A 26,353-nucleotide genomic window follows, 5' to 3' on the forward strand; every position below is an offset into this window, starting at 1 on the left:
GCTAAAAAAGAGAAAGCGCGCGGATTCGAGCAGGGCCGGACGGTTTTTTCCGGCCCGCTTACGTCAACCCGTCCGGCCCCCATCACGTGACTTTTTCCAATGGTTTTATTAGAGAGCGCGCGAGCAGGGCCGTACGGGTCATATGATAAGTGTATTTTGTTTGCGCCCCTGAAACGCCGCGAACCAAAAAAAAAAAAAAACGGTCTTACGTTTTACGTTTTATTTACGAAAATAATAATTTAAGAACCGGCATTTCATTTACGTTTTCATTTTACAAAAAAAATAATTTGAAATTACCGTACAAAATCCTAAAAAGCCGCTATTTTGTTGCCACGAATGGGGGCTCTGGCACCCTTGGCACCCCCCTGGCTACGCCCTTGCTTTTAGGGGTAAAAATCATTAGTTGCCACACCCACATGCACGAGACTGAGATATCTATCTCTAAAGCCTGGTTCCACACTAGCCTTGGAATCGGAACTCAGTGTACTACTTGTCTCTTTTCACACCTAGGTGATAAAATTCCCAATAAGCATCCTCTTGGTTGTTTCTAATCAAAATTTGATCTCACCGTTAATTGTGTTGTATAATTTTTGTGAAAATTTTCAATATGACATTCTTTGGAGGTCATAAATAATTTCAGAGATCATGAAAATTTACTAAGCCCCCAGCCTTTAATAATCCCACCTACCTTCTTCTAATAAGCCATAGTAGTCCAAAAGCACGAAAAAAGAATAAGCCCTTAGGGGGCTATTAGCACCACTCCTGGTGAGAATAATATCACCGTAGGGGATCCCCGTAAGCGAGGGTTTGAACTATACCATATATCTCCTTATTAGGTAAGTGGGTCTTTGTTATCCAAGATGGCGACCGGCGAAAGTCGTGGATGGCCCGATACGAAGGAAGGTTATGAGCTTGAAGAAGTTATCGGTAAATCATTAAATTTAAACTCTTCTCTTCTCAAAAAAGCAATGATTAATTAAGCTTTTCGTTTCAATTTTATTTCAGGGTATGGCGCCACGGCCGTTGTTCAAGCAGCTCGTTGTGGGGCACGGCAGCGAGAGAGTGGCCATCAAACGAATCGACTTGGAGAAGTGTGGAGCAAGTATCGATGAAATGATGGTACTAAAAAGTTTCTAACTATTCTTTTATTGCTATTTTACCTATACAATCTAAAGTGCCTTGTTCTTTCTTTTTGCATATTTATGCGAAGGGCAGTTTAACTTGGCATTTAGGTAACATTTTTCGTTCACTCAAGCTGACTTTTTTCTCTTTGCACCTTGCGAAGTTGATCAAGGTTGAGCTTCTCCAAAATTAGATTTTTTTGGCTTAGTACTTATTATATAAATACCACAAAAATGGTTTGGTCCGATCGCTAAGTTGTGGGGTTTCGCTTTTTTTTTGGTTTGTAGCTCACGGTTGATACTCTGTCATGTAAAACCAAATCACTGACAGTCCGATCAATATCAATGACACCGCTAATAAATATGTGGTATTCCTGATGAATAATACAATATTAGGCGTTTATGTAGCGTTTATTATTAAACACAGTTGTAATGATGTTTTGTATTATAATTCAAATAATCTACAAGTAATATACGAACTTGAACTGACAAACAATCAATGTAACATTCATTGATTATAAAAACAAGAGACAATGAAAGGCAGTTAATAGTATTGTCCTAAAATTTCAAATATTTCTCATGCTTGAAGTATTTCTTTATTATTTCTTACTTTTCTGCTTTTACACCTTATAATTTTATTTCATTTAAATTTGTATTTGAGTGTTCAGTTATTCCTGTTATTGTTATGTGAAAAATATAACTGTCATTTGAAAACATCAGTGTGTAAAGACAAAACAAAACAAAATACATTATTATTTAATTCCATTTAAAAATGATCAGAATTTGCACAACCTTTTTTTGTTGACCATAGTCAAGGCTTTGCTTCCCTGCTAGCAGAGTCTCTCTTCTATTTCTCTTCCTTCTTTCAGGAGGAGGGAGACTCTGCCAATGTAGAGCGTTTCCTTTGATACCAGTTTTAAGGTGGCTGCCTACTTTTGAACGTTCGAATTGAGCCCACGATGAGCGCGCGCTCAAAAACCGCTGAAAAATCTACAAGATTTTATTGAAGAACCATACGCGTTTTGAGCTTCAACAGGGCAAAACCCTCATATTTTGCACGGGACTCTATATTTTTTGATAGCCCATTCGAAAAAACTCCTAAAAATCTAGGTTATATCAACATTTTAGGAAAAGTTTAAATCAGGAACACGTGAAAAAATAGATTTTTGTAGGGATTTTTGTTCAACTTTATGAGATTTTTTGAGAGCACGGAAACTACAAAATATGACAAATCAATGTATCTCTCTGTCTTTTTGTCGAAAATATCCATGTATTATTGTAGAATGATTGACTAGCCTTCATTCATGCAATCATATAGTCTGCAAATAACTATTATCTTATTCATCTTAATTTTTTTCTAATCACTTCCGGTGGCGCAATTTTTACTCCAAAAGCTCGTGCGTAGGCTTCCATTAAATGCTGATTATCTCGAAAACGAGCTCGGGACACCCTATTTTTCTTTCCAGATTTGGAATCAGCATTAAATTTCAATTCAGAAAATCGAAGTTTTAAAAAAAGCTTAAATCAATTTCCAAAAGTAGGCAGTCACCTTAAAACCGGTTTTTAACTGAGTACATGTAGTGCGCATGAGCAAATGTAACACACTGTGGCGCCAAACGTTGTTTGATGAGAGTGGCTGTCAAAATCATGACAGCGTTGCTAAGTTACGCCATGCAGGCACGACAAGTATAACATCCTACATTGGCAGAGTTTATTTTTCTCACAACCAAAACAAAAGGAAAATAGGCTCTGCTAGCAGGGAAAGGCTTTGCTAACTCACAGATGGAATTTGACTTTAAGTACTTTTTGTGAGTTTTTTTGGAGAAACAAAAAAACTGGAAAACTCCTCATGCAAAGAAAACACAAATCAATGGAGAGACAAGATACAAACAAGTGATTCCACTTAGATGTGACCCAGGTTCAGAAGTAAAAAGAGAAGCATGGGTGATATGCAGTGCCAAGGTGCCACCTCTGAACAATGCAACCTGAGTTTGATTAATGTGCTCAGTATCCTATGTGATTAGTTTCTCGGCCTGTCCTTTGCTTCAAGGGTTTTCTAGTTTTTCTCCAGGAATCTCCATTTTTCTCCAGTTTCCCCCCAAAAAATCAACTACCATGCAAATTTCCTGAATGTGATCTGCTATCAAAAGAGATAGGGAGACAAAACAATTGCTCCCTGTGTAATCAAAAGAAAATAAATTTACCTTAGTTACATTTTACATAGAACCTGGGATATCATGACATCATTACTACAATTTTTTCTCCACTTTTCATCTTATGCCTAATTTACTAGTACTAATTCTTAAGGAGGCTGGAAAGTGTTTTCTTCACTTCACCTACACTCACAAAAATAATTGCCAAATGCAAAATTTGAAGAAATTTCACTACACAGTTTTTGAGTTTTTTCAGTTTGCATATTAAAATTTTTGAGGACAAAGTGTTCCTTTTGCAAGGTCAAATGCAATGACAAAGTCATTGGTCCTAGAATGCACGCAAGCTCAAGGAAAACCATTTTAAGCCTCCTTAATTGATAAATCATTGAAGTAGAATTCTATTGAAGTCTTGTTGTCTTGATGATTTTTTAGAAAGAAATCCATGCAATGAGCCAATGCAACCATGATAATGTGGTCAACTATTACACCTCCTTTGTTGTGCGTCAAGAGCTGTGGATAGTGATGCGCCTTCTCAATGGAGGTAAAAATATTCTCTGTATACAACAGGGTTCTTGCTACTACTTACACTCCATGAAAACTCCTTGAATTTAATTCATATTTACGAGGGCATTTGAAAATCTCTAATTTTACAATTTTGGTAAAACTCCTTTAATTTCTGCTTTGATCATTACTTGCATGGTTCTGAAAGAGATCTTGTCATTCGATCAACCAGGCATTACTTGCCTCTCATAAGGGGCACTAGAAATAGACTTGAGAAGTCGGCCATGTCCTTGCTGTAGTACTACTTGGAAAGCCATTGTTTAGTTAGCTAAACATACTCCTTGAAAAATTATTTTAAGGGGCTTGAATACTCCTTGAATAGTCCTTGAATTTTAAGTGGACACCTCAGCACGAACTCTAATACTTGATTTATGGACTAATGACGCATATACATATGCTAGTTGTACAATTATTTTTGAGTGGCATTTCATGAAACACCCTATGAATAAATCACTTATATATCATTTCCAGGATCTATGCTGGACATTATAAAGCATAAAATTAAAGAAGACCCAAAAGCCTGTGAAGAAGGAGTTCTAGATGAAGAAATCATTGCAACTGTATTAAAGGAAGTTCTTAAGGGTTTGGAATACTTTCACAAGAATGGGTTAATACACAGGTACAGCATCACTGCTAACATTTGCTACAAAGACAATTATTATTATGCAGACTCATTTCAGATTTGTATAAGGCGTAAGGATTGAAATTGCATGCCTGCTTTAATGGACAAATTTGCACAACGGAGTTTAATTATTTTGCCTACCTGCCATTTTCATGATTATACACGCATCCCAAGATATCTGGATATTTATGGTGGTGGTTGTTTTTTACCATAGACAAAATGCTGATTACTGGTTTAAATTTTCATTAAATACATGTTTTAGGGATGTAAAGGCTGGTAATATTCTATTGGCAATGGATGGTACTGTTCAAGTGGCAGGTATGGTACTTATATCTGGTATTGATCTAATGCAAAGGTATCAGTGACGGAGGGGGGGGGGGGGGGTGATTGCAACCTCCCTCCCCCCAAGAAGATTCTGGATCTTCCCCTGGATATCTGTCATTTTTGCCAACGAACTGTATCACCTGTGCAATTTTACCTATAGATACATTAAATTGTCTGTAATAGAGTTCATAAGTACACTAGACAAAAGAAAAACGTTTTCCTTGGTTTCCTTTCTCCTTATTCTAGTTAGTTTACTTAGTTATGCAATTACATAAACATCATTTGTCTTCAATGTTATACCCTAGATTTTGGTGTCAGTTCAGCAATTAGTGACTATGGAGATAGAACAAGACCCAAAATGAGAAAAACATTTGTGGGAACACCGTGTTGGATGGCTCCTGAGGTGATGGAGCAGGTAATAATCGAAACAAGAACATGATGTACATTTATGTTGCAGTTAGGCAGGAAATATGCTCTGCGATTTGTCAGTAGGATTTATCAGGAAGCAAATCATGCTTGCATTTTAGATCACACTCAAACCCAATTAGAAAAAATTGAATTGGCTCAGTTTACAAAATTCACAGATTTTCTAATATTGGTCAGATTTTAAGATCATTGAAATCAGTTACAGTACTAAACTAACTTGCACAATTTGTTTCTTGATATATTCTTCCAAAGGAACAGGCTTGCAACATCACAGCATGTAGATGGGCCTTTGATGTTAATATTAGCTTATAGGTTGTCTCATTACATGTGCCATTTTAAAACCTAATTGTTTTGGACTTTCATATGCTACCCCAACTCTTCCTTTAGTGATTTCTAGCATATTATCATGACAGCAGTATAGTGTACAACATTCACAAATAAGGTACTTGCTCATAAAGATATTTATTTTGTGTTTCTTGTGCTCAGGTCCAGGGATATAATCATAAAGCAGATATCTGGAGTTTTGGAATCACAGCTATTGAGCTAGCCACAGGAACAGCACCATATGCTAAGTTCCCAGCAATGAAGGTCAGTACTGTCAGCAGATGAGTCAATAGAAATAATTACACCTTTAAATAGTAAGTTACATTATATTACCCTCAAGAAAATTACTTGATTCTTTTTGGACAAGAGGAGTACAATTCAAATCCCAAATTGTACTCTGTAGAGTCCCAATTACGTGTAAATTCCTCAAATTTGTTGAGAGTGTGTATTATAAACAAAAAATCGCACAATCTTCGCATGCAATTTGGAATTTATAGATGTTCTTGCCTAAAAGGCTCGTCCAATTTTGAAAACTTTCAAAACATCACTCGTACCTATGAATTCTGAATTGTTTTTGAGGTCTCCTATGCCAATACAATTTGCACTTCATGATTAGTGCCTCAGATGCCCAGTTGATTGAAAGTTGGTTGTTTCATGGCCAATTGTTGCCTAATAGGTAGTTTACCACTGACCACACGGCAGCCAGGATGGACTGTCATCTATGGGGTAACAGTGGGATGTCTACCAACCATCGCAGACACTCATTCAGTCAACAGGGCATTTTGGATTGTCGTTTTTGGATATTACCTTCACGTCATTATCCAAAAAGTGGGAGTCTTCATCAGTAATTAAATTATAAACTTTACTGATGACCTTCCTCTCTGAAGCTGCAGCCCCCCTCCCCTTCCCCTCCCCCCAAAATGTACCTTCCTTAAGTTTGACTAATTATAGCCAAATACCCAAGAATACGTTATGGCATAGCATCATGTACAGAATAGAATAATGTTCAGGAGAAACTAGAAAAGTAGCTTGGACATTTGCACCAAACCTTCAAATATAGATGACTGTCATTAGTAAGTGAAATGCCTATATGTAATCTTGCCTAATTGATTGACATTTAAGGTTCTTATGTTGACGTTACAAAATGACCCACCTACTATAGACACATGTAGTGAAGGAGAAAACAAAGAGTATAAGAAGTATTCCAAGGTCTTCAAGAAAATGATTGCCTGCTGTCTGAATAAAGACCCAGCTCAAAGGTGATTCATAAATAGAACAATGTTACCTCTTAATTTACAGTAAATTTAGGGCAGTATGTGATTCACATGAAAAATTATATTTCAGATGGCACTTACTACAATAGCAGAATACTCCAGTTTCGAGTTCTCTTTGCTCAGTCTTAGTCTTGTTTGTGCGTTATGCATGTGATATTCAGCTATTCAACCAAAACCTGTGGCATTTTAATCAACTCGTAATATTCCATAGTTCATACATTTCTTACAATACAAATGACCTTAATGAAAGAAAAGAATGCATTTGTACACAATTGAGGCTAAGACTGAGCAAAGGTCAACTTGAAATGGTATTAGGATTATTAGGATTATTAGGATTTTGAAAAGGGGCTAATATTGAAGATTAAGGAATGAAAAATAGTTTCAGCTACTGGTACAAATATTCAACAAATCTTTAGTTAACCAGTTTACCCATTAACTAAATGGAATGGTATGAAATTCTAAAGTTTCATCATTTCAGTCAAGTTAATTTACCTATGGGGATTTTTTGCACTTAAATAATATATTTTGTATTCTCAAATGGGGGCATGTCCTTCTACACCCCCTAGATTAGCCAATAGGTTACCACTATCAATAGACGTCACCTCCAGTAATATTCATATTCTAACATTCATCAATTATCTTCTTATCAGACCTGATGCAAGTGAACTACTTAAAAATCCTTTCTTCAAGAAAGCAAAGGTACAGTAACTTTTTTTAGCAGTCTGCATCACAGTTCAAATAATGTTATAAAATTATTAAATAATTACAGTGCAACTACTGTAAATGGGGCCACTCATCCAAATATAGAATAAAAAAATGCATTCTAACTTTGGGTGGTCAAGCCAATCAGAAACCTAGACTGCAAGAGAATTGTAATTTGACCCTAATGTTAGTTACATGTAGACAACTAGATAGACATCGTCGTTTTTTGATGTTAAATTGTTTTCTGCTGGTTACAATACGAGACAGTACATTTAAATGGCATTTATTACTGTTAGTTAAATAATTTCTTCAAGATTGTATTAATGAGAAGCTATATATTTTCATTATTATTGTATAATAATATTGCTTCTTGCAACACGTTATTTCCATTTATACTATAAAGTTGTCATTTACTGTTCCCTTAAGTGTGAGGCGGAAAAGGAGTATGGATAGAAATCACTGAAGTGGTTAGTTATTCCACCAACAACTCGCAAAATTTATGCATTCAAGCTTTGCGTAATATTGTTTAGTCAGTGACTCATATCCAGTTAAAGAAGTTCCCAATTTTGAAACTGTTAAGTCATTACAAAAGACTGTCTCCTTGACTCTGCCTGCTTGCCATTTAGTGAAGGTCCATAAATAATCCTGGGCAAATGGGTACCTATCCAATCAAATATGCAGTTAACCACTTCAGTGATTAAAATAAATCTACCCATACTCCCCTTCAGTTCACTCACATAGGCTTGAGGCTGGTTAATGACATGTTTTTAAATTAACTGTATTAAGATTTCTTCCCTTTATAATGTTTTCTAGTTATCTTTAGATAGTACTTGCTTTCTCCCTCGCTTATTTGTTTAGTGCTTATTGTCATTCATTTTATTTATTTGTTCAATTATTTATTTATATACTTTTTTTTAACCACTATTCACAGGATGCTGAATTTTTAAAAAGTAATCTTTTAAAATTTGTTAAACCATTAAGTCAAAGGAGTCAGAAGGTATGAGTCAGTTATGAGTCCCATTTCCTATTTTATACTATGATGACATTTTCCTCCCAATATTTTATTATTCTTCAATTATGTCAAATTGTCCCATCATAAATACAAGAGAGAAATATACAGAATTTTCAAAGAACAGTGTGAAATTTAAGCTAATTTTTATCATCAGAATCCTGATGATGCCAACCATAATTATAACACAATACTTTTATAAAGTTATAGGCTGTTGACGTTTCATTTTCCACACCACATTGTGTAAATGGATATCCATAACTTAAAGTGACCAGGCTTAAATACCATCTAGGCCTAGCTCACAAGCATGAGTTCCACTAGCTCAGTCATTAGAGCATCTGACTTGCAAACAGAATGTCACTTAAAATGTCCATAAATAATGGTTACATCAAATTTACTAAGATAATCATTCATTATGATTTTATTTAAGATTGAATTAGCTTGGTTTTAATATTCCTACGAAATACAGTCATTCTCAATAGCATGCATGAAATCATAATCATGACAGATTGGGTTTTGGTGGATAGACCACCCGCCAGTCAATCAAGGCATTTCCATGACATTCAATAGGCATGTACCTTAAAAACCTTTTTTTCTGACAATGTCATGGAAGCAATTGAACTGATGCCCACCAAAGCACCTTATTTTGTCATGACTGAAAATACCATTGTTCAAAGAAAACATCAAATTATAATTGACTTTAGGTTAAAAGAGTCCCTGGCTCCAGTGGAAGACTACACAGGAATGAAGATGGAAGTTGGGAGTGGTCAGATGATGAGGCAGACACTGATTCCCACAAGCCCCACAAGGCACATCAGGTATGATTTAACACCAGACATGTGTGATTACAATGATTTTGATCACAGTCCTTTAAGAAAAGTACATTACTTATAAATAATGTATCAAAAAATACCACCCTGCACGACTGCTCTCTCACAAAGAAGAGTAGTACGATGTGAATAGACCATGTTAGTGATGCAGTGGCCATCTTGAATTATATTGTTTTAATTAAGACTATTATGGGATGCCAAGGGGGGACTCTTCCAAAAATGTTATATAACTTTATACTTTTAAATGAGGACATCTAAAAAGCAATTCACTTTTTCGGCGCTAGCTTGGATTGTGTAACGGTCACCAAAAGGTTTGGACATTGTTCTTGGATTCCCATACAAATTCACTGACTTTAAAGAGAAAATTTAGGTAGATTTCTTTAGTTAGCTCTCTTAACAGCAATAAGAAAAGCTTCAATTAAGCTAGAAAAATGAATTTTTACTTGTATTTAGAGAACTAACTAAACAAACCAAGTAAATAGTTAGAGTTAACATTTAGAGTCAGTACATTTGTACGGAAATATTTTCTACTGTTTTTACCCCCAGCATCCCATAATTCAAGATGGCCACCGTGTCAAAAAATGGTCTATTCTTTATTATCTTTCAATGTGGTCGTAAATAGGAATAGGTGTTAACATATTCCTAAAGTAAATCTCTTCATGGTTTTTCAATGGTGCATTGTTAATATTCATCGAGGCTGTCACCATGTGATTTCCAATTTTGAATGAGAACATTAGAGATAACGTAAATTATATTTATTTCTATTAGGAATCTAAGGAAACTAAACCAGCTGACACTGAACAGGAAGAGGTAAGCAAAAGAAAGATCCAAAACCATAAGTACTTAGAGGAGGGGGTTGGGGCACCTTGCCCAGCCTCCTTGCCCCAACCCCCCTCCCCCTCCTCAAGAGCTGCTACGCAGGCTATGATTCTTGGAGAAATTCTAAGCATAGGTTGCCCAAATTTTATGCCAATATTCTCAAACCTCCTGAATCATGTTAGTGATTTTCTTTGTTCTGTCCTCATGAATTATCAATGAGTTTGAGTAGTTGATTTGACACATTGACTGTATTGGGGGGGGGGGGGGGGGGGGGAGGGGACAAGAGAACCTGGAGAAAAACCCTCATGACACAGGAGAAAACAGCACTTGTGTTGGCGAGTCCACGCTGGACCACCAACCCCAAGCATGAATTCAATATTGTTGACATGACAAAACATGAGCATAGACCACCTATGCCACCCAATAGTCTGACAACAGACAGTAATGTAAGAAGCATTAAAGGCATTTCTAAGAAGGGTTGTTCCAAATCTAGATCTGCTCCTTTAGCACCTAGTCCAGCAAGGGCTTGTAGTCTTGTTTTTCCTTCTGATTCTGAAAATGGTTTGTTGGTGGTTTAGTTGTAGCACTCCTGGTGCCACCCTATTCCCCCCCTCCCCGCTGCCGCTCTCCTCCAAGCCATTCACCTACATTAAAACTAAGATAATAAAGGTTAAAATTACTGGTTAACCGTTGTTTGCATTTTTGCATTCAAGTATGGAAATAATCTAACTAAGGTTGACTTATAAATTTTTTTGTACATCATAGAAAGTGAAAGCGACAAACGATAATGTTCCAGGAGTGAATATCCAGCCTCCAACACCCAAGGAAGAACAAGGTACTTTAATATGTAAGAGATGTTTAGTAATCATCTTAAAATAATAGGGTCCTACTAATAGCTGTCATTACAGTCAAACCACCTCAAGCGTGAACATGCAGAGGGTCATCAATGACTTTATTTTTGGCATGAGTGAGCCCTTTAATGTAGGAACAATAAATGTAGTTGCGCAGCTCCTTTAATCTTCTACTCCAAATATTCTTGAAATGTTTGCTTGATCCACCAAAGATTAAATATATAGTTGAAGAAGTATATAGTACTACATACACAGTCTCTGAGAGCGAAGCTTTTTTATGACAGGTGATCAGTGACACTTTTGACTCGTATTAAACTTATGCTCTGATCTTCAGGATTCAACTGCAATCTCTTTCATTAGTTTGTATTTGTGGGAATTAATGTCTCTATCAAAATTCAGTTTACACTGTTCAGCTCGTTTTGAAGCTTTTTAAGCTTCAGTAATCGCTGGAAAAATAATTCTTATGCAGATAAATATAAAACTTGAAGTGTTGAAATATTGTCAGATTGTTGATACGTCGATTTCAAATGATTTTAGCAAATGACAGGCGACTTCCAAAAAGAAGCTTTGTCCTTTATACTATTTATCGATATTATTGTCATACAAAATATTTGTGAGGAAAAAACCCTTTCTTGACCAGTATAAACAATACATATAACCTACATTGTGATTGGTCACTGCAGGACAATTGCTAAAATATTATTGCCTAAAAAATTGTTTTCATCTCTATTTCCTTGACAGCCCCACCAAATTTTCCAATAAAGACAGAACCTGCACCAGCTCCTGCAACAGCTCCTGCACAACCTCTCCCTCAAAAGCTAGATTTGACTCTTAGATTAAGGTAAGAGATGTTTGATTTAGTCCTTTCTGTGTCGTGACTACCACATTTATTCATCATCATTGTCTTTTTGTTTCAGAAATGACAAAAATGAATTAAATGATATTAGATTTGATTTCTGTTATGCCAAAGGTAATGCTTTTTATTTTCCAATATTTCAAGAGTGTAAACATGATAGTTTGTACACTGTAGAGTGATTTTTCTAAGACAATGAAACAGTTCCAGGAAGTTAGTATGTAATTACACTGTTATTTATTTTTAATATATTATTAATTTTCATTTTGCAATTTGCCCATAATAATTTGGTTTTTCACTGCTGCCAGTCAAAAATATGAAAGGTAACGGCTGATTAGTGTTGTTTGACTTTAATTGACGGCAGCAAAAAAAAATTTCCACATGCAGCTTGCAGCAACGGTTTGAGAAAAAACACTCTAAACATCATGATTCAACTGACTTGAAGTTTATATTTCTTATAACACTCTTTCTGCTCATTTATATTGTCCTTGTACAGATACAGCTCAAGGAGTCTCTCAGGAGTTAGTTTCAGCTGGATTAATCGATGGAAAAGATTTAGTCATTGGTATTAAGCATCAGCATAATCACCAAAAGCTTTTTTTTGCTTGTTTATTTTTGTATTTCTGGTTTGTTAATTTGTAATAGCATGTTAAATGTATCTTTATAAAACCATTAATTTCTTGCATAAAGTTACAAAATAATTGTAATTATTAATTTTGAAAACTTAGGTCAAGATAGTTAGTTGGGGTAGTGTTGGGTTTATTGTTTGTTTTGTGTTTTAAATAATGTTGTTGTTTTGTCTTTGAAGTGATTGGTTTATTTTGACTTGTCTATAAAGTTACCAATAATAAATATTAAAAAAAGAAAATTAAGAAAACAATATTAATTTTGTAAACTGAGGTGAAATGGGAGCGTTTAGGGATTGTTTGATGCATTATCCACTTGCTAAATCAGGAATAATAGACTAGTAACAATAAAGCTAGTTATTCCTGTAGTGTCCAGTTGTTTTGATAATTAGCATTCTCATGTTTTCATTTACTGTAATTTTTATAAACATGAGCTTTCTGTATGCGAGCTGCAGGCTGAAGTTTGATCTTTCGCTGCCGTCAATCAAACCTAATCAGTCGGTACCTTTCATATTTTTGATTGGGGCAGCAAAAAAATCAAATTTCAGCATGCAGCTGGCAGATACAGAGTTCACATGCTTATGAAATTTGCAGTAATCGTACCATCATTACCTTTCAGTTGCAGCCAATTTGAAAAAAGTTCTCGATAACCCACCCCCAAGCAAATCTTTTACTTTCCCACTGGTGAGTATACTGTTATGGTTGAGAATTTGCTAATATTCATTGAGTAGAGTGCATACCATATATACACGAACTAAAGAGTTTTGTAGGTCTACACTCTACTGAGGTCTACTGTCAGCTTACTAATTTGTGCAATATTTGTGCAATTTCTTACAAAGTGTTATCCAGATATAATATGGGTGTACTCTACTAAGACATATTTTCATGTTGTAACAAAAAAAAAAAAAAAATTATTATAATAAACCTGTTGTAGTAATTCCTGCAGCTCAATAATTTAGTTGGGTTGGGGGAAAACATAAAAAGATATCTCTGTTTCAATTCTTTTTAGAGTGATTTTCATAAACCTGTGAAACACATAACATTAGTTATTGTTATATATCAACTGTTAAAGTCCATTCTTCTCATATTTTCATTGGGCTAGAGGACATGACGTGAATGCAAACAAGTTTCAATGTTTCCCCGGCAACAATATGATAACAATAATAATAATAATGTAATAACAATACCAGAAGTGATTTTCCCAAAAATGTAAGTTTTTCTCAAAATCAAAATGTCAATTAATTACTTTGATTTCTTTGACACTTGGTTTATAACAAAACTCTTATTGACTTAAACCTTGAGAAAGCAGTGTTTTGTGGTCCCTCAATGGCAATGTTTCCCTCGGCTTTGCCTTGAGAAACATCACCATCTCAGGACCACAAAACTCTCCGTTTCCCTCGGCCCCAGTCAACCAGTGAAAGTGTGTGATGACCACAAAAGAACAATGGAATTTGGGTCTAAGAATTTGTATTAGGCTAGTGTTTATTTCATGGGTTTATGAAAACCACTCTAAGATGTTCTCTTGTGATTCATTGTTATTATATTATTATTGTTTGATAGCAATCATCAAGTACAGTTAACCAACCACCAGATGAAAAAGCCCTGATTGGTTTTGCACAGCTGACGATACATTAGATTGATCTGTGATGACCAACCTAATCAGTAGCATCAAATGGAGTAAAGTTTAAACATTAGCAAGCAGGAGCCAGAGACAGCAAATCTTGCAGCTGAGCATAATATCTCCCATAGAGCAATATTGGTGAAAGTTCTAGTTAGTTTTGTTAATAAGGTATCCCTTCATATCTGTAGCCAACGAGCAGCCATACAAAACTGTTTGTTAATCATAATTATCTAGGGCTGTGTTTGTTGGTAAGAATACAAAATTAAAGTGCATTATACAATTAAATCTATTTTAGAAATATTAAGTTCCAAGCGTCATTCAGTGAAGGTGTTTCCAGTAAGAATACCTCCTCACTAGTGTCCAATCTGACTGAGGGGGTGGTATCCAGTCTGACTGTGGTGGTGGTATCCAGTCTGACTGAGGGGGTGGTATCCAATCTGACCAAGGGGTGGTATCAAGTGACCAAGGGGGTGAATCCATACCCTTCTACCCCACCCATGACTTGCAAGTGAACAGTGTCCTATCCCATGACTACCTATCACTCCTGATTCCATATCCTACCCCACCCATGACTTACAAGTGAACAGTGTCCTATCCCATGGCTACCTATCACTCCTGATTCCAAAATCTCACATTTTAATACTCCTTTTAACCCTTTATGCCCCATGGGGAATCTTGCTTACGTTGTGCACTAATCCCAAGGGTCATTAACATTCATTGTGCAGTATTGAGTATGCCTTAGATTTTGCCTTATAATGCCAAAGCAAGCTAAGGTACTGCATTACAATAGAAAGAAAAATTATAGATCTAATATCAAACTTTATTTTTAAACATCATAAGGTAGTAAATACATAAAATCTGATGAGAATATACTACTGAAAATCCTAGAACCTAAAACATACTTGCTCAGCCATTTTGTTCTAGGTTTGATATTGCAAACACATGGATTAGATTTACTATAAATCATCTCCTAGATCAATAATTCAATATAGAAATGATAAAAATGTATATTGAGACATGCAGCTAAAGAATAAGCTAGTTATCTATCATGAAAGTCAAGTGGTTTTCACAAATATGAAATAATTAAAGTTAAGTTAATTTTGAATTTGGCGCGTCCAAAGTCGGTCCAATCAAGCTAGGTCACTAGCGGTATGGTTGCGAAAGCACTTCAAACACACTCGCTTTCCACACAGTTCACACTGTAATCTGCACCAGCTCTTTTCTTTTTTCCTTAGGCATCTTTTGCAGAGGCCTTTTGTGCAGGGAATAGGCCAGTGGCCACCCTGCAAAGATCCAGAAACACAGGATAATTTGCGGCAACTGAATTCGCCGATCAAGTCCTTTGCAAGTTCTAATCTAAATTGAAGCTGTGTTCGTGAGCGATGATTTGGCGCCAGCATTTCTAAAATGTGGGCATTTACAATGCTCAAGTCAATGAGAAACCAAAATAGGTATCTCCACCACTTTCTGGACTTGAGTCCGACAGCATAGTAGCCGCGAGATTGATCACTGCGATCAACAGCACCCATGTTGGCGTTGTAGCTCTTCACTACAGGAGCGCTAGGCACATCGATAATGGTTCCATCGCGTTGTTTTCGTTTTACAGTGTCGTCTCCAACAGGATTCGACTGGCTGCTTAAAAAGTTGACAAGCCTCTTGTCCTTCCAAACCGTTGCCACGAGATTGTTCTTTCGTTTGAACAAGGATTCGCCTTGTTTTAAGCGCTTCACGTCGGGGTTTTTTTTCCCTAACTCCTTCGGATAACCCGAACTGCTAGCTTTTATCGTGCTACATAAATAGACTTGGTCTTTTAATAAATCTTCGGCTAGACGAACTGATGTGAAATAATTATCACAGAAGACATGATGGTTTTTGCCTGTGATTGTCCGTGTTAAATCATGTACGACACGGTAGCCAAGGCCATGTTCGACTCCGCCATCTTGCTTCTTCCCCGTGTAAACTTGAAAGTCCAACACGTAGCCATTTGAGGAATCGGCACACTCCCAGACCTTTATTCCTCTCTTGATGGGTTTGTTGGGCATGTATTGCTTCATCCCAAGCCTGCCTTTGTACTTAACCATAGCTTCATCTACAGCAACGTTCTTTGTTGGCATGTACTCTTCGCGGCATTGCTGTAAAACACGATCAACAACAGTTCGAACTTTGTAAAGTCTGTCGTGTTGCCGATCTTCTCTCGGAAGAGCTTTAGATTTGTCATTGAGATGTAGATATTGATTTAGTTTATCATAACGATTTCTTGGCATGACTTTTTTGATCTCTGGGACTCCAAGGAGAGGTTCTTTAGACCAATACAGTCGAGTTGAAGGGAGCTTTTTTATTCCAAACACGACGTGAAGACCAAGGAACGCTTTGATCTCTTCGGCTGTTGTATCACGCCACTTTGGATCGGGCTTCACAGCGATGCATTGCTGGGCATACAGGTTAGTTTCTCTGACAATAAGTTCGATTAAGTCCTCGGGAAACAATAAATGAAAGAAGTCCAGTGCAGTTCCATCTTCTGCAACTCCAGAGACAGGACCAGAGCGAGATACAAATGGCGCGACATTCACAACTCCATTGCCATTTCCCCAAGTGTTTACATCTTCTTGTGGCTCAGTTTCTTCGTCATCTGAGACGGAAAAATCAGACAAATCTTCTGTGTTCACTGTTGAAACAGAAATATCTGATTCAGAAGAGTCTGAAGCAGAGTCTGAGTCGTTCAAGGCTTGAATATCGTCGTTCGTAAATCCTAAAAAATCTTCCGAGTCGCTATCGCTCTCCATTTCCAAACGTGTTTCTTCAACTATAATTTTCACTGCGAACTTGTGTGACAACCTATGCCATATTTGGTATGAAAATAAATGTAAACTCTTCTCCTATTGGTTAGAATACGATAGAGCATCAAAACAAAGATATAACATGTCTTTTGATTGGCTAGAAGAGGTCACGGTCTGAGAGAGCCATATGGCTCACTTGGGAATTGGAGCCAGTTACGGAAGTGAGCCATATGGCTCACTTGGGGCATAAAGGGTTAATGTTATAACTATGATATGAATTTATAGTTTTACATTTGTACAAGTTTAATGAAAATTCAAAGCTAGTCCATTTTAAGAGTGAAGTGACAATACTTTCTTGGTTCATCTTTGTACAGTAATGTTCATCATCAGCATATCTGTTTCCAGGCTTCATCTTACAAGATGCTCTTGAATTTATAAAATGCAAAAGTGTTCCAAAATCTGGTGGGTTTTCCATGCTAAGATGAGGAAAGAACTGTGCTTCTTTGGGGAACAGTGGGTGATGAAAATGAAGTGTTGATGGACAAATGACAAACACCTGAGTGAGAAAAAAATAAGAAAAATACTTTAGGGAAATTAATTATGTTTCAAAAGCATGAAGAATTCATAAGCTTTTGATCCAATTAACGTGACAATACATGACACGTGCATGGACCTTTATACTTGAAATCTGAGTCTTCACACATTTACCTCAAATGTATATTTGCCCATTTTCTTCTTCTCACTCTCAACCAGCTGGTCCAACCACTTGACAAGTTCATCATTACTTTTACCTCCAAGATCATGCACATATAGATGCTTGTCAAATGACGGACAGTATTTGGAACCAGGAACACATCTAGGCCATGCAAGTAGGTATCTAGGAGGCATGTAAGTATTGGAGAAGACCAGATGAACTGATGTCAATTCTGAGCCGTTGGTATCTAATGCTGCCAAATGCTTCTGGAGATATCCCAAACTGGAATACATCCCTCCTTGATGTAAGATCCCAAAAACAATACACCCCAGTATATTCCACATTAACCAAGATGCTTTTACAAATGATAAATGCTTTGTTCCTGAAATAAGGTGGCCAAATAAGATTGCAAGAGGAAGCAAAATTGGTGTTAAGAATCTGGGTTCTTGGTGAGGAATGATGGACAAAAGAGTGACTGGTACAACCACACTCAACATCATTACTTTCAAAGTCATTATCTTCTGATGAAGAGGTTTCTTTTGTTTGATCTTGTTATTAGTTAATTCTTGAACATCCTCAGCACTTATCACGAAGAATTCCCACAGACATCCTAAATAGTCTCTCTTGAAAATCAGTACAACAAGAAAAAGAAAAAACAGGAGAGCAAGAATGCCATATAACAATGGCATGTTAACCAAGAAATGGGTAAATCTGGGGTGTAAGCCATGTTCTTTAATCTTTGAAGTGTCTAAGTTATACTTGATGAAGTTAAGTGGAGTTACTGCTAACTGTCCCTCGTTTGTGGAAAAGTAACCATAATAAATAGAATCTACTGATATGAACAGTAGTGCTGTTATTACGGCACCGACAGCAACAGTAAAAGTTGGCCTAATTAATTGTGTTATGAAGGTTTTCATAGTATCACTATCTGTGTAAAAGCTGTAAGCCCAACTTAAACCAGGAAAAACCGCAAAGGCCAAAAACGTTGGTCGATTCCAGACTCCAGCGGTCACGAGAATTCCAATCCCGAAATTCCTTATTGTACTCCCCCAAGTTTGATGTGAAGCGTTTTTGGAAGAAAAAATATGTGATGTTAAAAGCCATAGAAGCAAGGAAAATAAAACAGATTCCAAGGAGTTTGAGAACGGCCTGGTATGGAAGACTAGAGTTACGTACGATGTTCCAATAGCAAAGAGCACCGGAGCTGAATTGATATTAATACTCTGTGATATCTTATAAGCTGATAGATCTATTAATAAGGAAATACTACAGTACACAACCCTTGGTAGTAGAGCTAACGACCACGTGTTCAAAATCCAGGGCGAACCATTATAAGCGGAGTGTAATTTTTTCAAACAAATGAATGGAATTCCAGTTGTCAGATGTGGGAATAAAATACTTCGAATCGGAAAAGTCTCGTTGAATTCCCAAGTCCTTAGAGTTTGAAACCCAAATACATCACCAGCAGTAATCTCGGGAGACTGGAAATATTCATCTGGGTGGATGTAGCCAGATTGTGGAGAAATAACCCATAAAAAACGAATAAATAGTAATGCCAACCAAAAGAGTACCTTGTCCGCCATGTTGAATATTACCCACAATCCAATGCAAGCCGTGAAAAAAACCGCTGACCAGTTTGCAGGCGCATAACAAGGATCGAAAGTGAAAAGAAAGAAAAACCAATAAAGAATTTCCTGAGTTTTTACAAATTTTGGCTAAAGATGCTTATAATTGGTTTAACTGGAGGTATTGCAACAGGTAAGAGTACCGTATCACAGATGTTCAAGTCTCTTGGCTGTCCTCTGATTGATGCAGATGAAATAGCAAGAGAAGGTTAGTAGTCTGGTGATAGTTGCAAAATATGCAATAAGCTTATTCCAGAAAAAAATGTAATCTATAAAAACTTAATTGCTTTACCCTATAGGTAGGAGAGGAGCGCTAAATAATTGTGAAGCTTTGAGTAACCTTTTCATCTTTTCCAGTTGTCCAGCCAAACGAAAAATCTTGGAAGAAAATAGTCAAACACTTTGGCCAGGAAGTTCTTCAACCATCTGGAGAGATAGACAGAGAGAAGCTGGGAAAGATTATCTTTGCAGATCCTGCCAAAAGAAAAGTTCTCAATGATTCTACCCATCCATATATATATCGCGTAATCCTATGGAAACTTTTGATGTTTTTTCTGGCAGGTATTACATTAGCATAATACTGTGTTGGTGCAGTGTTTATTTAGAGAGGTCTGCACACACAATCTTCCATGTCTGCTCATGATCAACATCCAATTCAATCCTAAGGGATTTAGGATGTGATAGCAGTTGTTTTGCACTAGCTAGCACTGTTCATTCATGGTACTATAGTTTAAATGTCTTTATTTTTGTCAGGTGAAAGATTTGTTATCTTAGACCTACCACTGCTCTATGAGACTGAAGTTGTACTGAGCATTACCAGCCAAGTCATAGTCGTATACTGGTAAGATAATAATTATTAGATTATGCAGTGTAACAACTATAACCAGGACCAAACAAATTATAGAATGAAAATCCATCCCATCTTTGGGTAGTTGAGCCAATCAGAAAGCAGCTGAAAACAATAGCCTTGATCAGCATTTCTTCATATTCCCATGAGAAAATGACCATGGCTATCTAGTTGGTTGTTTACAAATAACATCATTGTTGTGCAGTGTAGGATTTCTGTTTGACTCAACTACTTAATATAATTATAATTAAGTTGGAATGCATTATTTTCATTCTCTACATTTTAATTGGTTCTCTTGTCTAACTAGCTGGTCTAAGTTAGAGTTACAGTAATTGCACTGTAAGCAAATAAAACAGTTTTTTCCATGCTTTGTTTATTAATTAGCACCTAGGAACAGGGGCGTAGCCAGGATTTTCCTAATTGGGAGGAAGGGTCAAAATTCAAAAATCTGCCATTTTGTTTCGGCCCCTGAAACACCAAACCAAAAAAAGAGCTGGCATTGTGTTTCACGTTTCAATTTTGCCAAACTTAGCAAAGCAAATGAAAACTAATGTATAATTTCCAAAATGCTGTCATTTTGTTGCCACAAGGTGGGGGAGGCATGACCCTCTCTCTGCCTGCCTACACTCTTGTAGGAATTAGTACTGAAAGCACTTGAGAAGTATGAGAATAAGCACTAGCTCTTCTAATATATGCCTTATATTCTTTTCTTCACACTTCTTTTGTGCTTCTGTCACTTCCTGCTTGGTGTGTTCTCAAATAATGATAACTACTGTATGTCCAACTGTAGCAGCCATATTCTCTTTTTCAATGCAGTGAAGAATCTACCCAAATTGAACGTCTAATGCAAAGAAATAATTTGTCAAGAGAAGAGGCCATTCAGAGGATTGAATCACAAATGCCCTTATCTGAGAAGTGTAAAAGAGCTACCTTTCTGGTTGATAATTCAGGATCTCAAGAAGAAACAAAAGCCCAGGTTTTAAGTCTTTACGATGAATTCAAATCTTCTTATTTATACCTTCGCTTGAGAATACCAGCTATAATGATATGTGGGGCTCTTAATGTTCTAATCATATTCTATACTTTACGATGGATTGGCATATTATAGAGGCCCTTTTAGGAGTAGCCATGTCCTCTGTCATCCGGGATTTGTCTTGGAAGACAGATTCACCCACCAACCTATCATCAATGTGCACAAGCACAAATCTCTAGCACAAAGCATGATGAGAAACCAAGTACTACACACCACACAAATCAATAGATTTGTCAGAAAAAAATTACTCTCTTGTCTGTTGGAAAACATCTCGTTTCATAGAAAATGTTGATGAAAAATTGTCAGACGAATTTTTAGAGGAGCTAAAAAAAGGTGTAAGTACTCGGTTTTCCATCATGCTTTTTGCTAGAGATTCATGCTCGTGTACATTGACTATTGTAAATATTATTTAGAATTACATGTCATTACTCCAAAGCCAATGATGCACACCCATTCTTTATTTTATTTAAGCATAAAGACAGTGAAGAAATACTAAACTCACACCCATTGTGCAATGCAATTGTAGAGATTGACAGAACAAAAGAAAAGAATAGGATAAAGATCTTATTAATAACAAGTAAATGAATATAATTATTTGCACTCATAAATTTATTTTAATTTTTTTATTTTAAATTTTAAACACTTTTAGTACAATTCATTTTTTAACCAATAAGTATAAATAAATATTGATAAGGATATTAATTTACACAATGTCATATGTACAATTGTCAAACTGTAAAAATTATCATAGTTAACTTTTAATTACTCAAACACTCTTAGAAACTAAAATGGAAGACTACCTAGTACACACTCTTGAAAATAAGTAATTTCTATCCATGAAGGATAAATTTATCTTTGTAGATAAAAATTAGTTTCAATCGAATGACAAATTTCTGCTGTAGCTCAGCTTTTGTTGTTCTTGATCATTACGAAAGAGAACTATAAAAACAAAAGCTGCTAAAGGGAAAAGACTAAGAGAGAATTTAAAAATTGAAAGACAAACGGAACCTCTACCAGGGTAGAGAAAAGGTTCAAAAATGTACAAAACTATACAAAATTATAGTTAATCAATCTTATTGAAAGGATTGAAAGGGTGAACCAGAGTAACCATTTTGGACATCTGGGAGTCCCTTTTGAATGGCGACAGATTTAAAGTTGATGGAACTTGAAGTTTTCTGGAGAAGAAAAAGCTTTAATTAGTAAAAAATGTTAAATATAAGGAAAAATAGGAAATATGATAAAGGCTTTGCACTATCACATGATGGCACCTATGACAGGACGCACAACAATAGAGCTTTTTTCACCTTTGAAACTGAATTCTTTCTCAACATGTAAATCAAATTACACCAGATTCAATAGCAGTTATTATGGATGCATGCAAATGAGATGCAAATGAGACAACAAGCATTGTATTGGCTTGATAGCTTAACTTTTATGATTCTTAAAATAAAAGAATTTCTCATTGCAGGCTCAACTGTAATAACAGCTATTGCTCCTAACTCCTCTCTTGCCTGCAATCATGTGATAGTTTAAAGCCTCTATAGACCCCTTGTATCAATTCCAGATTAGCTCAATATGGATGACAAAACAAATTAATTTTATGTTTTGTCTTGCAAATAGAGCTGCTCTGAGATTAGATGCAAGTGTTCTATAGCCCTGAGCCATATGTGTTATTATAACATGTTAGTTACATGTACCTGTGTGTTCTGGCAGTAGTACATGCTCTGGGATGTGGTTCCTTAGAGTGTGCAGGATGATGAGACGAATAGAGGGAATGACCAGTGTATCCAGGAATATTACCTCTTCTGCAATATAATCATACGATACACCACTTCAATATAATTGCAGTGGAATCCTACACCTGCAGATGGTGCAAGCATATAAAGATGCTCTAAAATTTAGATGTAACAATTTATAATTTTGATGCAAAAAACGTTGATAGATTTTTGCAACTAATCAAGTTGTTTTATAACAGCTGATAGCCTCAGTTAAGATAAAAATATGTTAGGACAAGTGCATTTTCTTTATTTTTTTACTTTTCTCCTCTATATTTGTGGTGTCATTCCTGAGGCGGCTAGCTAGCTTTGAAGTAACAGTTTTCATTCAGAAATTACAGTCAAACCAGCTGATGCGTTCTTATCATGGTTCGAAGTTTGATTTCCATCTTGATTTTAAGCTTGCAGTAATGAAACGAATGTTGCGAATTTGGATTCTGGGCTTGGTTTAAAAGTTCATTTAGTTCCTCACAGATTCGTGCAAAGCTAAAATTATTTCAACAACTGTATACTTATTTGTTTGGTGTGCAGTTTTGTTCAAAAAATCCTATCACAATGAACATTTTGATATTTTGAGGCAAAACGTATATTGCACTCATTTTCTGTCATTTTTTTACCAAAAAAAATAAAATAGCATCTCTATATATTGGCAACCTTGAGCATATTATTTGTACTTACTTAGAAGTGTCAGTATATCTTGGTTTGTGATTCCTTACTAATGTTATAGCACCAAAGTCAAAATTAGGATGATCTCTTTCATGAATCCCTGAGGTAGATCCGCTAAACAGATAAAGTTGGTATCTTGAATATATGAATGGCCTTTCATTGCATCAAGTACAGTAAATATGTTTCTTGGGGAAAATCTTCAGAGCAAACTACAAAGTTTTGAAGCTTGATTCTTGTTCACAGTTTCCATACTAGGAAATATGCAAGCTTATTGCTGTAGTTCCAGGAAATATCCCACCCACAGAGGAAATGGGAAATTCCGAAGGGGAGTAGGGTCAGAGAAAGTACAAAATTACAGTGTTTGTATTGGAAGTTCCTTAGGGTAGGGGGTTCTTTTACAAATTCCCTCTGTGGTGGAGATATGGATATTTAGTCAAATACGTTTGATGTTCATTGCATAATACAATATTATCCTACTTACGTGTATCCAGGTATGTGACCAATCTTTTTGTTTGGACTACAACTAAATGAAAAGAAAACAGCATGATAAAATTAATGCCTATAGGCCTTTTCTGAGTTTGATAAACAGGATGCATTGTGAACCGTCTAGATTCAGTACAAACAACACCATATAAGGCATGATGTTTTGTACCAAAGCTAGACCACAATGCACCATGTTCGCTATCTCAGAAAAGGTCTATAGTAACACCAGTATACACTAATGTCAAGCATCTTCTTATATCCAAAATTGCCAACCTTTAGCACACAAGATCCTCTATTTCAGTAGCATATTTGCAAGAGCTGTCTATCCTATTTGACAGCAGTGATATACTTTATGATAAAAACAACATGCACTTACAAGTTAACAGTTCCATAAATGTAGTTTCCATTCCTTGACTGTAGATAATCCCAACTGTGTGGTCTACTGCCTAATTGCTAAAAGATTAGCAAAAAAGTATGCTTAGTAAATAGATAAAGATATAGATGCTAGCCTACTTTAAGTATCTAGTTGTAAAGACAACTAGTTGCCATATACCTTACCTGCCATAATTCAGGTCTAGCATCATATCGTTTGAGGGAAAACTTCTGTGATACCATGTCTGGTCTGAGTTCAAGTGTAGTAGGAGGAGGGTCTAAAGCTGGTGGTAGTTTGTTGGCCCAGTCAACACCATTGTACAGCCTGCGAAATTATAGCAAATGTTCAACCTTTCAAGCTTTATCAAACCCTGAAACAACCTTTGAGTTGATCAATAAACAATCTCTGCACTAATCAAAGTCAGGACATGGCTAGCTCACACATCAAACCCTGGAACAACCACTGGGCTAATCTAAGCCAGGGCATGGCAGGGGTGTATCCATTTGTAATTGGGGGGGTCCTTACATACCAAATTGTCACTATGATGTCATATGACATCAATAATAGCAATCTATTGTTTTGATGAGAAAGAATCATGGTCGATAGAGGGGAAACGAGACAAAAAGATGGCTCATGCATAATGCAACAAACCTCTGTGTTTGTGAAGTGTAGAATGCTCTTGTTGCAACTGCATCTCTCCATTCTTTATTCTTTATTTTCTCATTTATTGGAACCTTTATATTGAATCACAAAAAAAAATTGCATCAAATACCCAAACAACTGAAGGAATAAATCATGAAGGGGGAGGGGGTGGGGAACATATACCACATTAGCACCCCCTCCCCTCAATAAGTATGAGTACTCTATCAGTATTTATGTTGGATGTCATCTTACCTTGCTTGACTCATTTTCACGGCCTGATTGCCCAGTTTGAAAGTTTCCATAGCTCTCCAAGTCTATAAATAATAGAGTGGTCTTTATGCTTAAATATGGAATAGAATTACCTTATAGTTCACTAGTGCGAAAAGAAAGGCGCACTACTGCAGAAGTCAAATAATTAAAAATATAGCCATTTATGGGATTTATCATAAAGAGCTGAAGTAGGATCCTACGCTTCGAAAACGTTTACATTTACTTTACTTTTAACATATTACTGGCTTATAATGAGATAATAGATATTTTTAAATATCTTAAAAGGGCAAGACTCGACTTTCAAACTTATAAACAAAGAAAAAGAATACCTTTGTTCTTCGATTCCCAAGGAGCATTTATCGTCCTTAGTTCAGAAGTAGGAGACGTAATGGGTCTACCGTAAGGCTTAGCAGACTGAGGACGATGATCTTTACAAACTAATGGCTCGATAGGTTTATGATTACCATCTTCTGCATCAGCACCTACTGAGGTAAAGCCACTAATTGGGTCAACTACTGGAGTGTCCTGTCTTCTCGGAGCTTCGGCTCTCCTCTCCCCTTTATCGCTATACACTCTATAATTAGACTCATCCCGTTCTTGAAAGGATATTATATCGTGGATTCCACGCGTTGGTGGGAACCTTCCTGTTACTTTTTGTCTCTGAGAACGTTGGCCAACAGCAAGGGGGTCTTCAGGCAGATGTAAACGAAACGTCCCGTACGGAGATCGCGACTGAAATCTCTCTGTTACACAAGCCATATTTGGTTTACCATCAATAAAAATACCATTTACAACTGAGGCATAAAAAGAAAACCTTAACGATCTTTTATAAGGAATTTCTTAAGCTAGTAAAAGTTATGTATATTGTGTTCTGGAACGCGATCGAATGCTCGACCGCGTTGTCAACATGTGGTTGCTAAGGGGGATCGCGGGCGCAGCAATTCAGATGAACAGCATTTTACATAGACCATTTATTTTTTCAAACTTATCTTATAAACAGATAAACAGAGACGAGCATGATTCCTTTTTTAGCGTTTGTTTTTACTATTTGC

General features: G+C 36.3%; 4 protein-coding genes across 4 annotated transcripts; 2 read left to right on the forward strand and 2 right to left on the reverse strand.

Annotated features, from left to right (window-relative positions):
• The first annotated feature begins 854 nt into the window (after positions 1-854).
• Positions 855-14,416, forward strand: LOC116300045 (serine/threonine-protein kinase OSR1). The gene is given in 19 exon segments (XM_031708806.2): positions 855-927; positions 1,006-1,052; positions 1,054-1,119; positions 3,707-3,815; positions 4,307-4,454; positions 4,720-4,775; positions 5,087-5,196; positions 5,694-5,795; positions 6,654-6,790; positions 7,456-7,504; positions 8,439-8,504; positions 9,221-9,334; positions 10,115-10,156; positions 10,931-11,000; positions 11,758-11,857; positions 11,934-11,986; positions 12,366-12,434; positions 13,115-13,179; positions 14,056-14,416. Coding segments are annotated over 19 exon segments (1,545 nt in total). The 5' UTR covers positions 855-860; the 3' UTR covers positions 14,131-14,416.
• Positions 14,417-17,128: 2,712 nt separating this feature from the next.
• LOC116300033 (GPI alpha-1,2-mannosyltransferase 4) lies at positions 17,129-19,171 on the reverse strand. The gene is made up of 2 exons (XM_031708791.2): positions 17,602-19,171; positions 17,129-17,449 (listed from the first exon to the last, which is right to left on the reverse strand). Exons 1-2 carry the CDS (start codon positions 19,168-19,170, stop codon positions 17,129-17,131), a joined length of 1,890 nt encoding a protein of 629 aa, XP_031564651.2. The 5' UTR covers position 19,171.
• A 64-nt stretch (positions 19,172-19,235) lies between these two features.
• On the forward strand, positions 19,236-23,678 carry LOC116300041 (dephospho-CoA kinase domain-containing protein). The gene is made up of 4 exons (XM_031708799.2): positions 19,236-19,420; positions 19,570-19,773; positions 19,966-20,053; positions 20,876-23,678. The coding sequence occupies exons 1-4, from the start codon at positions 19,309-19,311 to the stop codon at positions 21,165-21,167; spliced, it is 696 nt and encodes a 231-aa protein (XP_031564659.1). The 5' UTR covers positions 19,236-19,308; the 3' UTR covers positions 21,168-23,678.
• LOC116300040 (protein SPMIP7) lies at positions 22,132-26,178 on the reverse strand. The gene is made up of 9 exons (XM_031708798.2): positions 25,631-26,178; positions 25,284-25,345; positions 25,041-25,123; positions 24,575-24,713; positions 24,393-24,469; positions 24,015-24,056; positions 23,546-23,647; positions 22,790-22,897; positions 22,132-22,267 (listed from the first exon to the last, which is right to left on the reverse strand). Exons 1-9 carry the CDS (start codon positions 26,058-26,060, stop codon positions 22,156-22,158), a joined length of 1,155 nt encoding a protein of 384 aa, XP_031564658.2. The 5' UTR covers positions 26,061-26,178; the 3' UTR covers positions 22,132-22,155.
• Positions 26,179-26,353: the final 175 nt, after the last annotated feature.

This window comes from Actinia tenebrosa, unplaced genomic scaffold (assembly GCF_029948245.1).
Source record: "Actinia tenebrosa isolate PJP-AT-01 unplaced genomic scaffold, QUT_ActTen_1.0 PGA_scaffold4__44_contigs__length_22323623, whole genome shotgun sequence".
Taxonomy (NCBI): domain Eukaryota; kingdom Metazoa; phylum Cnidaria; class Anthozoa; order Actiniaria; family Actiniidae; genus Actinia; species Actinia tenebrosa.

Excerpts from the sequence above, each read along its gene's own strand:
- LOC116300033 (XM_031708791.2), bottom strand. The coding sequence starts at position 19,170 with ATGGCGGACAAGGTACTCTTTTGGTTGGCATTACTATTTATTCGTTTT. Across the intron at positions 17,450-17,601 it reads TGGGCAAATATACATTTGAG|GTGTTTGTCATTTGTCCATC; the intron begins GTAAATGTGTGA and ends TTTCTCACTCAG.
- LOC116300041 (XM_031708799.2), top strand. The coding sequence starts at position 19,309 with ATGCTTATAATTGGTTTAACTGGAGGTATTGCAACAGGTAAGAGTACC. Across the intron at positions 19,774-19,965 it reads TTTGATGTTTTTTCTGGCAG|GTGAAAGATTTGTTATCTTA; the intron begins GTATTACATTAG and ends TATTTTTGTCAG. Across the intron at positions 20,054-20,875 it reads CAAGTCATAGTCGTATACTG|TGAAGAATCTACCCAAATTG; the intron begins GTAAGATAATAA and ends TTTTCAATGCAG.
- LOC116300040 (XM_031708798.2), bottom strand. The coding sequence starts at position 26,060 with ATGGCTTGTGTAACAGAGAGATTTCAGTCGCGATCTCCGTACGGGACG. Across the intron at positions 24,714-25,040 it reads TACACTTCACAAACACAGAG|GCTGTACAATGGTGTTGACT; the intron begins GTTTGTTGCATT and ends ATAATTTCGCAG. Across the intron at positions 22,898-23,545 it reads AGATATACTGACACTTCTAA|AAGAGGTAATATTCCTGGAT; the intron begins GTAAGTACAAAT and ends ATTATATTGCAG.